This window comes from Diabrotica undecimpunctata, chromosome 8, assembly GCF_040954645.1.
Source record: "Diabrotica undecimpunctata isolate CICGRU chromosome 8, icDiaUnde3, whole genome shotgun sequence".
NCBI classification, from domain to species: Eukaryota; Metazoa; Arthropoda; class Insecta; order Coleoptera; family Chrysomelidae; genus Diabrotica; species Diabrotica undecimpunctata.
In genome coordinates this window covers 48,661,649-48,677,138 of record NC_092810.1, presented here as the reverse complement: position 1 = coordinate 48,677,138, position 15,490 = coordinate 48,661,649, and the positions used below count along the sequence as shown (strand labels likewise).

The following is a 15,490-nucleotide window of genomic DNA, read 5'->3' as shown; positions in this document are numbered from 1 at the left end:
ATAACTGCGGATTGCTCGTTATAGAATATGCAAGTTCAATAGACTAGGATGTCGTTCTAAATACGTAACATAATACAATATTATGAATCGCCTGTTAAAATTCTTAAAACAATTAAATATAATCTATTTGTAAATAAGTGTGACTTAAGCCACAAGTCCTAAATTAAAGCAAATATGATAGGCTAAAATAATATCGAACAAAATTCGTTATTTGTTTACTGAAACATCTCAGTGATATTTTAAATCCCTATATTATAAAGTTTTTTTGGAGATATATATTTTCGCCCAAAGATAAGATAGTCAGAAACATTTCCAAATATACAAGGTTAAAAATTTTTTATTTTAACTTAATTATACAGCGACGGTCAAAATTATGAAATAAATACATTTTTTGGTAATACAAAACTTTGGAGACAAATCCCGAGACAAGTTGATTTTTATTTTTAAATTATGTACTAATGACTTTATCTACCTGAGAATGATGACGTAATCAATGATTTTTTTAAAATGAGACGTGAAAGGAGGGGTCGTGTTCTAGCTCATTTAAAGGCTATACACACATGTCCAAAAGTTTGGAATACGTACAAATAATATATCTACGCCTATGGTGGTTTTAAAACTGTTGTTGATATTCATTCTAGAGGGTTTTTAAATGAAAATGATAAAAAATTTGAATTGTTCTTGTATGATTTTGGTCACATTCAACTGATTAGCGTATTTACACATTATTTCAGTCTTTGTTTAAATTTCAATTGAGCCGTTTAAACATGCCTAAAGACGTGATATCTCATTTTGACAGATCCAGAGTAATTGCTTTGTTACAACAGGACTTTATTTAAAGTTATATCGCAAATATTGCTGATGTTACTCAGAGTGCTGCACAAGACCGGCAAATAACATTTATAGCTCGTAGAAATCGTCTGGAATCTACAAGTGGTATATCCAGAGAAATTTCTAGGCTTCAAGGACTGAATATTTCACGGAAAACAATAACACGCAGACTAAATGCGGTAAATTTGTATCGTAGAAGACCGCTACGTGTTCCTAAACTAACCTACCAACACAAAATAGTAAGGTTGCAATGGGCTAGAGAAATGGTACATCATGATCCTAACTGGAATAACGTGATGTTCTCTGATGAGTCAAAAATTGACTTGGTATCTGATTCGCGAAGAACACTGGTTTGGAGACGACAAGCCCCACTAGAAATAGCTAAAGCGCGTGTCCCATTTGAAGGTGGCAGTATTATGGTTTGGGGTGGTATTATGAGTGGTACACGGACGTCGCTGCTGATTCTGGAGAGAAAAGTCACTGGTGCTGGATACATCAAGGAAGTTTTAAATCCTGTCGTACGTCTATTCCGAGGGGCAGTAGGCGATGAATTTGTGTTTATGCGTGACAACGCACCTCGTCGACATGAACATCAGCAGTACAAAATTTTCTTGAAGAAGAAGGAATATCTACATTACAGTGGCCCTCGAATTCCCACGACATGAACATTATTAAACATGCTTGGGACATTCTCAAAACACGCATCAAGAAGCGGAACAATCCACCTATTACACTTCGAGAACTTAAAGATACTGCTCATGAAGAATGGGAGAGAATTCCGCAAGCCCAGCTCGACCAGTTAATCGGCAGCATGCCAAATCGCCTACAGGCTGGCATACAGGCCAATGAAGGAAATACTTTAAATGTAAGTTGTACATTGTAAGTTTTTCACTCCAAGAAAATAAATATTTTTTCGCATATCGTTTATCTGGTTTTGAGATTTATTTAGTATTGTTGAGAATTGAAACAAAATGATGTTTAACTATTCAGAAGATTTTATATATAAAAATCAATAAAAAGATGAAATATTCCAATATTCCAAACTTTTGGACATATGTGTATATTTCTCTATCACTCTATCCAGTGATATAAACAATAACATAATTCAAATGATGAATGGGTTGCACATGTAAGTCGATTTCAATTACTTCAACAAAGAAATAATGAAATGAGTCATACTCGTGATATCATAAGTTATTGTATAATAATTTAGCTCTCCTTACGAGTTTTACCGAGAAGCTTATCAGAGCAGGAATTTATTTTTTATTTACCGTATGGCATATTAAGAACAAGTTACCATGAATTTAGCACAGAAACTACGAAACGACAAAAAAATTAGATTATATTTATTAAGAAACTAATTGATAATAAGGTAAACCTACCAGTTATTGACACCTCTCCAGACACTTCAAAAATTTCCCTAAATATTAAGTAACAACAAAATCCTAGAGTTAAATTTACTTCAATACCAAGCTTATTGATAGATGTGACAACACTACACAAAGTTTTAATACCATAAATGAAGCCATTGTGCTTTGTTGAGTGCTTGAGTACAGATGTGTATCATTTTGTGGTGTAGAGTTTAAAAATTATTTAAGGTAAGTGTGATAAAAAATATTTTAGAGCTGTCTTAAAGTGAATGTTATCAATATTTTCCTGATGTTGTCGTGATGACAAAATGTTGTAGAGTATAATAATAAAACTAGGAAATGTTGAATTTGATACAAGAGCCGAATGGCAGCCTGCGAATCACTGGATTGTATACATTTTCGTCTGTTCAGTTACTGACATCTCAGTCAATGACTGGATTATCTATGATTCTACAGGGAAACTCTCATATAATTTGTCATGAAAAGGTGATGTTGCCGCTATAAAAATTATTTCTTACAAACAATTTTTTCCAGTCATCGACATGGGATGTCAGTCATAGGATACTACATGTTCGTAACTGGATTTCTTTTTATTACAGTATTAACTACTAACCATGGCTCCGAAAAAAAATTATACTCCAGATCAAATGGCTGCAGCGCTTCTAGCCGTTAGAAGAGGAAGCTCAGTTGCTGCTGTTGCAAAAGAATTTCAAGTACCACGTATAACTTAGCTCTACAAAGTAAAAGGAAAATATCCCAAGGTTTGCACTATGGGTCCTTCTCCGACCCTCACATATGAGGAAGAAAACATGTTGGTACAGTGGATGCCTACAACTTTCTAGAATTGCTTATCCACTTACGAAAACACAGCTTATAGACAGTGTTGAACTTATAGTTAAGGAAACCAAAAGAGATACCAAATTTGTAAATGGAAGGCCTAGGCCAAAACGGTATAAAGGTTTTTTAGGTAGGAATGCTGAAATTTCGGAAAGGACTAGCCAAACTTTAACACCAGCTAGAGAAGGTGTCACGGAAATACAGCTTCGAAACTGGTTTAAAGAAATTACAAGATGCCTAATGAACAAAAATATACTGTATGTTGCTGATCAACCACACAATCCTGCTGGTCAGTTTGCTCCGCAAATGGTTTTATTTAATTCCATAAGAATTCCGAGTTATAATCATCAAGTGTTCCAAAAGAATGGGCAATTGGTACTTCAGAAAACGTATGGATGTGTGGACCCACTTTTTATGAATACATATCAAACATTTTTGTACCTTGGCTTCATGAAGAGAAAATTGAACGTTTTGTTCTTTGTTAATGGCCATGTGTCCCATATGACTTTGCATCTGTCAACTTTTTGTACCAAAAATGAAATATAATTGATCGCCCTGTATCCAAATTCTACGCATATACTACAACCAATGGATGTAGGTGTATTCAAGCCGCTAAAGACAGCCTGGAAAATGAAGTACAAAAATGGAGGCTTGATAATTCTGGAAATAAGTTACAAAAACAACATTTTGCACCATTATTGAAGAACGCATTAAAATCTATTTCTCAGCAAAACCATCACGAATACGTTTAAAGCTTGTGCCCTTTTACTGTTGAAAATGTCAAATTTGACGAAATTTCACAGCACCAGGTTATGGTCAGAAATATTAGGAGCCACACAGTAATATTTATAACGGCACTCCAAGAAAGAATTCATCATCATCACTGGCTCGACAACACTTTTTGGGTCTTGGTCTGTTCCAGGATTCTTCTCCATTCTGATCTGTTTCGTGCTTTTTTTCTCCAGTTTTTTATTTTTAAGGTTGTTATATAATTTTCTATTTGTTCTAAGTATCTCAGTTTCGGTCTTCCTATTGTTCTTTTTCCTACTGGCATCTGTTTAAATATTTTGTTTGGTATTTCGCCTTCTTCCATTCTTTCTACATGTCCTATCTAACGCAGCCGTCCTATTTTAATGAATGTTATAATATCCGGATCCTGGTATATTTTGTATAGTTCAGAGTTGTATCGTCTTCGCCATATTCCGTTTTCTTTTGTGCTCTTATATATGTGTCGCAAGATTTTTCTTTCGAAGGTGGATAACAACGTTTCCTCTCTTTTAGTGAGTGTCCAGGTTTCTGAGCCATATGTGAGTACCGGTCTTATTAGGGTTTTATATATTTGGCATTTTGTCTTTCTTGCGACGTTATCTGATCTTAGGTGTCTAATTAAGCCATGGTAACATTTATTTGCAATAAATATTCGCCTCTTCACTTCCTCCGTAACGTTATTATCAGACGTGACTAGGGATCCCAAGTATATAAAGTTTTTTACCCCCTCTATGTTGTATTCTCCTATTGTTATATTTTGTGGCTGCCTTATTTCTGCATTTTTACTTACCTGCATATATTTTGTTTTGGTCTGATTGATTTTAAGACCACTATTTTGTGCAGCTCGTTCTATTTGGTTGTATGCCTCTATCATTTCTCTTCTTGATCTTGCGATTATGTCAACATCATCTGCAAATGCTAGTATTTGCACGCTTTTATTAATGATTGTTCCTCGTGTATTGACTGTTGTGTCCCTCAGTATTTTCTCGAGTACGATGTTGAACAAGATGCATGATAGAGCGTCTCCCTGGGGTAGTCCCTTTTTCACATCTATTGTTTCCGTTAATTCATTTTGTATCCGGATTCTACTTTCTACTTTTAGAGATTCTTTTATCAGTTCTATTAGTTGTGTTGGTATATTAAATTCTTTCATTGCTTTTATTAAGAATTCTCGGTTTATATTGTCATATGCGCTTTCAAAGTCTATGAAGAGATGATGTGTGTCGATGTTATATTCACTTGTTTTTTCGAGGATCTGTCGCAGAACAAATATCTGGTCTATTGTTGACTTCTGTCTACAGAAGCCACTTTGGTAATTTCCAACTATTTTTTCAGCGTGTGGTCTAAGTCTTTCATAAATGACATTGGACATTATTTTGTATGCTGCATTCAGCAGCGTGATTTCACGGTAGTTTCCACATTCTAACTGATTTCCTTTTTTATGTAATGGTACAATAATACCGCTATTCCACTCCGTTGGTAGCTGTTTACTCCACCATATCTTTGTTATCAATTCATGTATTGTTTTTTGTAGTGCGTCTCCTCCTTCCTTTAGTAACTCCGATGCTATTTGGTCCGATCCCAGTGCTTTATTGTTCTTTAATTTTTCTACTGCTGCTCTAATCTCGGCTATTGTTGGTGGAGTCTTTTCTCTGTTGTCTGCTTGGTCTAATGGTATGTCAGGGGTCGTCTCTCTCCGATCTCCTTCAAACTTTTCCGTAAAATGTTCTGTCCATCTACTTAGTATCTCTTGCTGTTCTGTCAATATATTACCTTCCTTATCTCTACACATCGTTGTTCTCGGTTTGAAGTCTTTTCTGCTTTTGTTTAGTCTCTGATAAAATTTTCTTGTCTCTGTTGATTTACTTAAATTCTAGCCCTTACCCTACTTTAGACCAGGTACTGATCAGAATCCGCATTTGCCCCTCTTCTGGTGCGGACGTTTATTATATTCGATTGGTGTCTCGAGTCTACAATAACATGATCTATCATATTTACTGTAAGTCCATCCGGGGATTTCCAGGTACCTTTGTGTATATCTTTGCGAGCGAAGTACGTGCTGGCAATTACCATGTTAAGTGATCTTGCTAGGTTTATTAACTTATTGCCATTGTCATTTGATTGCTCTTGGAGACTGTGCCTACCTATTGTGGGTTGGAATTGCTGTTCTTTTCCAACTTTGGCGTTTAGGTCTCCATAGATTATTTTTATATCATTTTTTGGGCATAACTGATATGCGGACTCTAATTCGTCATAAAACTCTTCTTTAATTTCCTCTTCTTTTTCTTCTGTCGGGGCATGCGCATTAATTAGACTGTAGTTAAAGAAACGACCTTTAACTCTTAAAATGCACATTCTGGGACTAATGGCTCTGAAATCTCTTATAGTATGCTTTACTCTCTTGTTTACTATGAATCCTGTGCCCAAGGCGTGATCTTTAGATCGCAGCTGTAGAAAATCGTATGGCTTCTTTTTTCCATTACATTGTTTCCAATCCACCTCATTTCTTGTATGGCAGTTATGTCTATTTTGTATCTGTCTAGTTCATTTAGGAGATTTTGGAGAGCTCCCAATCTATATAAGGTACGAATATTCCATGTCGCAACCCTCAAATCGTGTTCCTTTTTCTCGCACAGTCGTCGTCGTTTGATCAGTCCGTCTTTTCTTCCATGAACGTTCATAACTCATGGTTTTTCTAGGAGAATGTAGTTAACCTTTAGCCCAACCCCCTATTCGTCGGAGGACCAAGACTCCCTTCTTCGTCAGCCCTGACCCCACCTTCCACTGGGGGTTGGTTACCCAATCTCCAGTGGGGTTGCTCAGGTTACCGGCGTGTACCGCCTTGGAGGTGAAGATAGGAATTGAGTAGGATAGGCTAAGTGATGCCAACAGGATACGGCATCATGTATTGCGCCTCACTACCCCCTTTACACACCCCAAGAAAGAATTGGTAAAGACAAATTACACAAATTTAAAGATTATCTTTTAAATTATCAGCAAATCAAATTGACAGATACATCACTATTTCAAATTTGGAAGGATGCATGTGAAGAAATATATAAAAGAACGGACAAAGGACACACAAAAAATATTTGTAATGTAGCTCAAAATCTAGTGTCTGACAACGATGAATCCTCGGAATCCATTAGACATAGTCAGTCAAGCAGCTAAAATAACAGGAAAAGTTTGTGACTCACCCAAATCAGGAACTTCAAGGGATCCTGATTACCAGCTTTGTAGTCCCAAAGGAATAATAACTACTGAAATTAATGCTGGAGAAGTTTGTGACTCACCTAAACCAGGAACTTCAAATGATCCTGATTACAAGTTTCATAGTCCCGAGAAACTAATAAACTACTGAAATTAATGCTGGAGAAACTGTTTTAAACAGTACCTTTCCTTTAGATGTGCTATCGCCTTTTAAAACAGCGTTATTCTGGCGAGGTCCTACTCCCAGAGGAACCAAAAGAAGAAAAAGTAAGGAGAAAACACCATCAGTTGTTACTTCAGAAGCGTGGCAAAACTATCATAAGAAAAAAGAAGACGAGAAAACCAGGAAACTTAAAAAAAAGAAAGAGAGCTCTTCTAAGAGAGCAAAAGAAATTAGATCGAATTAATAAAAAAAAAGACACCTCCGAGTCTGAAAGTTCTGAAGACTGGATAGAAAGTGGTGACAGCTTAGATGACATAGAAATCAATAAGCAAGAAGAATTTTCAGAAGTAAATGCTGTTGGTGCAGTTGCTGTAGGAGACTATCTGCTTTTTAAGTTTCGTGGGGAGGGGAGGTGGGAGAAAAACTAACATATAAGCATGCTTGTGTTGCTCAAAAACATATTTTTTGAAGAAAGTGAGGTAGAAAAGATGTGTGCCTTAAAGCAACCAATGATGAAAAAACTCAATTTAAAACTGACGAAAATGATGTTTCAACTATAACATTTTTAGATATAATCGGTAAATTGCACACTCCTGAGATTGTAACTTCAGGAGATAGGCTAAAATATAAGTTTTCAAAGTCTATCGATGTATTTGAAGCACCTTAAATACCTACTATTTTTTAATTTAAGTTTCTTCTCTTTTTTAATACATAGTTTAGATTTTATAAATATTTAAAATATCATTAATAATTACTTTTTTGAGATTTTCTCATGTCAATAACTAGGATGTCAAAAAATGGATTTTTTCAAAATTAGTATGTCAATTACGGGGTAAAAAAAAATGTTCTGTATACTCACTAGAATAAAACAGAAAATATGATTTTTTATTATTTAAACGTTCCATTTCATTAAAATTGCAAAATACTCCCTGAATAAATTTTGATTTCAGCAAGTATGATAAATGAAGAGTAGGAATATTTTAATGAAGTTTTTCCCTCTAAATGTGTCAATAACTGATAGGTTTACCTTATTATAGTTCTGGTAAAAGATGGAAAACCTCTTCGTGGTCATGACGAACCTAAAAGCAATGAATTGTTTCTGGAAATTGTATAAAAAACTGCACTTATTTTATCAACTACATTCAAAATGATATTTTACATTCTGTCAAAAATGTAAGGGATATTCAGAAGGAATTGAAAGGGGCCTCTTTCTGTGATTGCAGACGAGACTTCTAATGTCACTCGCCAAGAGTAGATTGCTATTATTTCTAGATATATCCCTAAAGGTGTGTTTCCAGTTGAAAGGCTAGTAGAATTGAAACGTTTAAATTTAACTGATGCAGACACCATTTTTGAAACAATAAATTCTACTTCGCATGATATGAATGTTTCGTGGGAAGATGTTGATGCTGTATGCTTCGACGGAACTTTAGCAATGTCAGGAAACTTTACTGGTGTACAGAAAAGATGTAAAGAGAAAAATATTAACATTTTGTATATGCCTTACTATGCTCTTTGCCGTTGAGGCAAACACGTTGAGCTTGATGTGTTGAGGCAGTTGTTGTGTTAAAAGATCAGCTTATGGAAGCCATTGAAGAGACATTTGATGAGGCAACAGATGCATAAGCTAGAGCTAGCGGTAAAGGGATACTACATCAAATAAATTCCTATGATTTTATTATGTGTTTGGAAAAACCGCATCCAATTCTGCAAATAGTTGTCAAAGTTAGCAAATTACTTCAATCACCAGACATAGATATTTCTATGTCTGTCTACGTAAGTTTCAAACTTACGCTTGCTTTGAATAATGAATATTTGAATGAATATGGAAGAAAGAATATTTGATAATATTTATTTTAAAGTAAAAGACACTTGTGATAAGCCTTAAATTGACATTCCTACTCCGAGAAAATAAAGTTTTTACTAGTTTAGATAATAATGCTGGAAATGCATTTACAGTCAACGATAAAAAATAGAAGTGAAACTATTTGTATTTTATCCGCTTTAAACCAAATTATTCAATCATTAAACGATAAATTTGACAAAGAATAAAGAAAAATATTTATTCATATACTTATACCGTTACATATAGGTGAGCTAGGAAATCATCTAATATTTCAGAATTGGAAGCTGAAGTAAGACTTTAAGAATTAAGAAAAAGTAAAAAATTTCCACATTGAAAAGTTCTCGACTTATAACTAGTTGTACTAGTGAGATAATTTTTTCTAAGCTCAATAATAAAATCTATACTTCTATGGTACTGTAATGTGTTGTTACAATAAATTTTAATGTAAAGCTGAATTTTTAACGTATTTTTTATATATGTGACTGTGACCACCCATTTTTATTATGATCACGCAATATGATCACAAAATATTTTAATATAAAAACAAACTTACTTAATTAGTTTAAAATGCTTCCTGTTCTAATAAATATATTTTTAATTTAAAAATTATTTCAAAAAATTGTTATTTTAATGTTTTTATTGTTATTTTTCATATATGAAAATATCTTTGTTGAAAACTAAAACAAAAGTGTATGGTGAGGGGGCGGGATTTTTAGTATTGGAACCCACACTAAAAAAAAACCTGGCCACGCCTAAGCTTTTTAATACTGTTCTGAAGCTATTTTCTTGTGGCATCTTAATGCAATTACTATTTTCGTTGGGAATAAGCCACAATATAAGTTTATCGTTCTTAAAGATTTTAGAAGTGGAAATGGAAACGCCAAAAATAAATTTATATTGTGGCTTATTCCCAACAAAAATAGTACATACTTTTTAAGTTATATGCAAGTAAAAATATTCATTTTTCAAAATGAAAACCACGTTTTCAGACGGTTTTTCACAAATAACTTCCAGATCCAGTAGAAACAGAGTTGTAACTCATGAAAAGAAGGTTCTTATTTATCAAATTCCAAATCGAATATTTCAACGTGAAATACCCAAAAAAATGAAGCACTTTTCGGAGAAAACTTATAAAAACTTTTTGAAAGTGTTTAAAAAAAAGCTTTACTTTTTTTTAAGTTTATAGCATTAAAGCTAAGCGAGTTAAGGTCGTGGCATATTATCGTGCACGTTGCGTTTCCAGCACATAGCGTTTAGTTTCAGAAAAATATAATTTAAATGGTTTTAAATATGAACAACGCACACTGTCCGGAACATAGCGTTTCAGACACTTAACGTTTTCGTTCAGCATATTTGAAAACAATATTTTACCGATGCCGACGGCTACGTAACGAGTCGTAACCGGTTGGTAAGGATACTTAATGTGAATAAGTATTTAAAAAAATACTTTTCGAGGTTATTTTGTCATTTATGCATGTGTTTTTATTGCTTTGTGACAATTAATCACGGGAGTGATAAACAATTAGGACTTTTGTACGGAAGTGATACCTCTTCTTTTTAAAAATACTTTTTGGTTTGATATGTATGGCTTCGTTAAATGTAGTATTTTATTTTTTAACTGAAGGTGAAATTAAATTTAAAACATATTTAAACTGAATCCTATTCATTCTAAAATATCCATAATATTTTTATCTTCATCAATTAATTCTCTGTATAAAGTCCAGTATTCACATTCCTTCTTCATTTCTCTTAGCATTGGATGTACTTCAAACCTTCTTTTTAACACAGTTTTTTATTCTTCATCGTTAAGTAGAAGAGCAATTGAACATAATTTTTGTCGAGAAAAGCGAGATCATATCTTCACCGAACCAAACTGAAACGTTCTATGTATGAAAATGTGAACGCGCAGCCCAATTGCTGGAGTGGAAACGTTACGTGCCGGAAACTATACGTGTACGATAATATGCCGCGAACTTTACGCTGAAAATAAAGTTGGTCCCTTTTTTTGGTAAAAACATCGTGAAAATCAGCCCGTAAATAGCATCACAAATAAAGTTAATCGTTACCGCTTTACAATTTACTTTATTTATATATTGTTTATATGATCTGTAAATTTTTTTTTAAATTAAAAAAAAAATGCCTTGTTTTCAGAATAACTAAAAAGTATTAGTGTTACAAATAATCTCGAACAGTAAAAAATTATAGGTTTTGCTTTTCTGAACATGTTGTTTTTTTTTATTTTTCTGTAAGACAAAAATTGGTTAAGATATGGCTGTTTAAAGTTTGCTTACACTCATGATTAGTGACTCGTTCAAGCCCTTTTAACTACAACCCTTTTAAAAATAAGGGAAAACATTTATTCAAATAATCTCATTGCTCTTAAACCTACAAAATGGTTTTTAAAGTACTTAAATATTTAAAAGCTAACTCAATTTAAAAAACTAATCAAATATTATTTTAGAAGATATCAGAACGGATATACTGGAGCATTGTGATATACACCTAATGTGCTGTTAAGGCACATACATACGTTCAATGATCCTTACAAACTAATAAGGGTTGTTTTTAAGTTGAAATAAAAGAAATTCATAATATTATGATTAAAAAAATTATTGTATTTATAGTTTAATGAAAAAAAAATACTACAACTATTCGAATTTCTTCACAAGGGGTACTTTTATAACAGTAGAAATTATGTGTTAAATAATTAAAACAGTAAAGAAATCTAAATTTAATGTCACTTCACACACACGTTACAAATGTGTATAATTAAATAAATCCAAATTGCTGGAATTTACAATTGTATGACTTTTTTCTGATAGAGGTCTTTTTCTACTCTAAAAAATAAAAAAAAAAACAACCAACGGGTTGAGTCCAATATTGAAGTGGAGGGTAAGTATAACCTAAATTCAAATTTACATGCAAATCAGTGGAGAGAAGGTATACAATGACATCGTTTTAATTATAACTATCCTAGGGGGTGATACATATTGTGACACGATGCTTATCGTAATCGAGGGTGTCCTATAACAAGGTGGTCAGAAGGCATCAAGCGCATCCAGCATAACTGGATTCAGGGTGCTCAAGATCGAATGGAATGGAATAATTTACGGGAGACCTATGTACCTACAACAGTGAACGTAAAACGGCTAATGATAGGGGGTGAGATTTAGGGGTTAAACTGTGATGTTAATTGACATTCATTTACTTCATTAAAAGATGATTCGAATCAATGACCCGCTTAAATTTACAATTATACGATTTTTTTCTAATAAGGATCGTTTTCACCCCTTAAAAATTAAAAATCAATCAACTGCACAAGTCCAAAAGTGAAGTGGAGGATAAGTAGAACCTAAATCCAATTTTTCATGTAATTCGGAGGTGACACGGAAAATTACACGGTATCGCCGTATTTCTCTGGCCTAATAAGCTTTTTGTAAGTCTCGGAATGTTAAATGAATTTCTCTGTTTTTGGATGTTTTCTTTTCTATTATTTATTTTTAGCAAAATACATATGATCTGCGCATGAACGGTCAGTAAATCCAATGTGTTCTTAATACACGAACAACAATCCTAACGAAACCTTAATGGCAGGAGGCGAGCAGATCGAATGAGTAAAGGAGTACATGCGCCAAGGAATAACATTAATAACAGAAAACAAGGATAAAAGTTAGAATTGAAAAACCAATCGAAAATATCTTTTTTTAAATTAAGTTAGAAAAACTGTTGATGAGTTTCTGAGACAGGCCCTTTGGATGTTCAAATTGGACCATATCCAAAATTAAGAAAATATAATATAATACAGAATCTAAACAACTTCTTTGGTATAGAACCGCGATGAGGATGGATAAGAAACGTTGTACAAACATAGAGTTATGTACCAAGAGGAAAAAAGGTACATCTTTCGTAGAAAATAAAGATTCTTCTTCCAAAAATGTTTTAAAATAAAATCAAACCAATGAATGTTAAGCTTAGATCATTCAAATGAAAAATAGGTAGATCGAAGAAATAAACAAGAATATCAGAAAGAACTCAAAAGGAAATGAATGAAAGACAGGAAGAGCAACTTGCAATTAATAGTAAGAGAACAGAGACCTACCAAAGGAGATTTACGTTCAACAGTGGATAATTAATTCATTACTATTTAAATGGGAATAAGCCACAATTAAAGGTTAAAGTACGTTTATTGACGTTTCAATTTCCACTTCGGAAATCGTTCTCAAAATACAATATGCAATAACGTAATAGTAAATACATAAATAGAAACGTCAATAAACGTACTTTAACCTTTAATTGTGGCTTATTTTCATTGAAATAGTAATTATTTTAAACTGCCACAAGAAAATAGCTTCAGAACAATTAATTCATGTAGCAACACAAAAAATATAGAAATACAAACCAAAAGGGATATTACAGATATTATGTCAAAACTCTTTAACATTTTTGTTTATTGTTTTAACAGCGTTTTATAACAGTATATAAATAAATATTAGTTGTTACTCCAGAGAGTTAAGTAATCATTTAAAACCGCATAAACTGTGTTGACCAATTACCACAAGCAATTTTTGTGATAAAAATAAAGTATAAATCTAACTGTATTGATGCCATGACCTTATCCACATTTACTACAAAACACTAGTTGTAAAAATGACCTACTGACAGAGACTAATACATATAAACATTAGTCATTAAGTAAATAAACGAGTTTATTAGCATTTTATCTCATCTGAGCGCCATGAACAAATACATTTTACTTTCCTTGTTCTCCTGTACACGGTAATAATGTAATATTGACCCAGATGACATAACCTTAAAGAACTTACCACAATTCATCAAAAAAATGTCCAATAATACTTTTTCGATTCTAAGTATGGTTTCGTTTCCAGAGTTAGCCATTTTGGCTAATAATCGATTACACACTTCACGTCAATTCATTGATCATCGTAGGGAAGAAAAACACCTGTCAAAAATGTGGAAAGAACCGCGGAGTTAGGGTTCATTCATAAAATTCGCGAGAGAATCAACAAACGCTCGTATCGATGTTTTATGCGCGAACGCCACACTCACTCCACTGGCGCCGTATCAACACTGACTGACTGAACGGAATATCGAATCGCCAGTTCAATGTTAGAACGGTCTTTGAGCTGGCTTTGGATCTCACCTGGGATCTCCCTCCATGACGCTAATTGTGCATAGACGCAGCGAAAGGGGGGAAATAACTATCAATTACTATAATACTAAAAATATTATTATGTCTTATCTTTATGCCCGAAGATTAATAACATCGAATAATCGATAAATATTGGTGAGATCGCTTTATATTTAATAGCTCGTTTATTACGGTAGATTTATTTATATTGTGTAATATTCTTTTATTTTATAAAAATAGAAGTTAGTGATGTATAAATAATAATATATTCTTCGTATGTTATATCATCTAATATTCAAGAGGACTTTAAAATTGATTTTGTAAAATTGACGTTCTTGTAGAAGTTATATGGAAACAAATAGAACTCTTATTTTCTATTTTTATTAGCAATTAACCACAGTTTCAGTTTAAAATATGTTTACTTTAACGTTTGCATTTCCACTTTGAAAATCGTTCTCGAAATACAAAAAAGGGAAACACTCCCCTGTGTTCAGGTTCTGGCCGAGCCAAAAATGCTATGATTAGCAAAAAATTTTTACTAATCATGTCATTTGCAACTAATAGGATCGCTTTGTTGATTTCGAAAAGTCTTCCATAAGAATCCCATACTCAAAGTTGCTGGAATTATTACCCCTTGAGTAATCGGGTACATGCAAATTACATGAACAGTCAGGTGGGGTCTGTAAGGTCCAGTTGTTATTTTACACAATACATTTGAGAAAATATTAAAACAAAACTACTAATTTGATATATGTAAGTACAATCTTTTTTATTTCATTTTTAATACATCTTAACCATTTGAAAACCAATGACAAAATAAACAACATCTTTAAGAAAATCCATTTGTTACAGAAAAAAGGAAAATAAACTAGAAAGGAACACTGAACACCAGAAAAACAAATACGAACGCTTAACCAAACATAAGGAAGTAGAATCAAAACAAAACACAGAAAAGACAGTACTTAACCTTTCTGATTAGGTTTTAACTCCAGCCGAAACATCATCAACATCAGCTCGAAAAATTTTCTCCTTTTGCTAGCTAGAAATTTTGCGATTGCACCTAAAGTTATACCTAAGGAAGATATCAGCGCTAATATCGAGTCTGCGATTCGTAACGTACCAATCGAAAAAGCTGAAGAAATAAGGACAGAATCAGCGAGAATTTTGCATAAAGCTAAGACACCGAAAAATAATCTTCAAGTCGCCAAGAAATCCGTGCCATAGAATCGTTAAACGCACACAAAGATATTGTAATTTTACCAGCAGACAAGGGAAATACCACCGTCGTAATGAAAACAGCCGACTACAAAAGAAAT

General features: G+C 33.2%; 1 protein-coding gene across 1 annotated transcript in view; it reads right to left on the bottom strand.

The window, feature by feature from the left end:
- LOC140447522 (putative phosphatidate phosphatase) overlaps positions 1-14,150 on the bottom strand; it is a 362,135-nt gene extending 347,985 nt beyond the window's left edge. Inside the window, exon 1 of the mRNA XM_072540220.1 lies at positions 13,849-14,150. Within this exon, the coding sequence (XP_072396321.1) occupies positions 13,849-13,921 (73 nt within the window). The 5' untranslated portion in view covers positions 13,922-14,150. The remainder of the gene's footprint in view (positions 1-13,848) is intronic.
- Between the last annotated feature and the right edge of the window lie 1,340 nt (positions 14,151-15,490).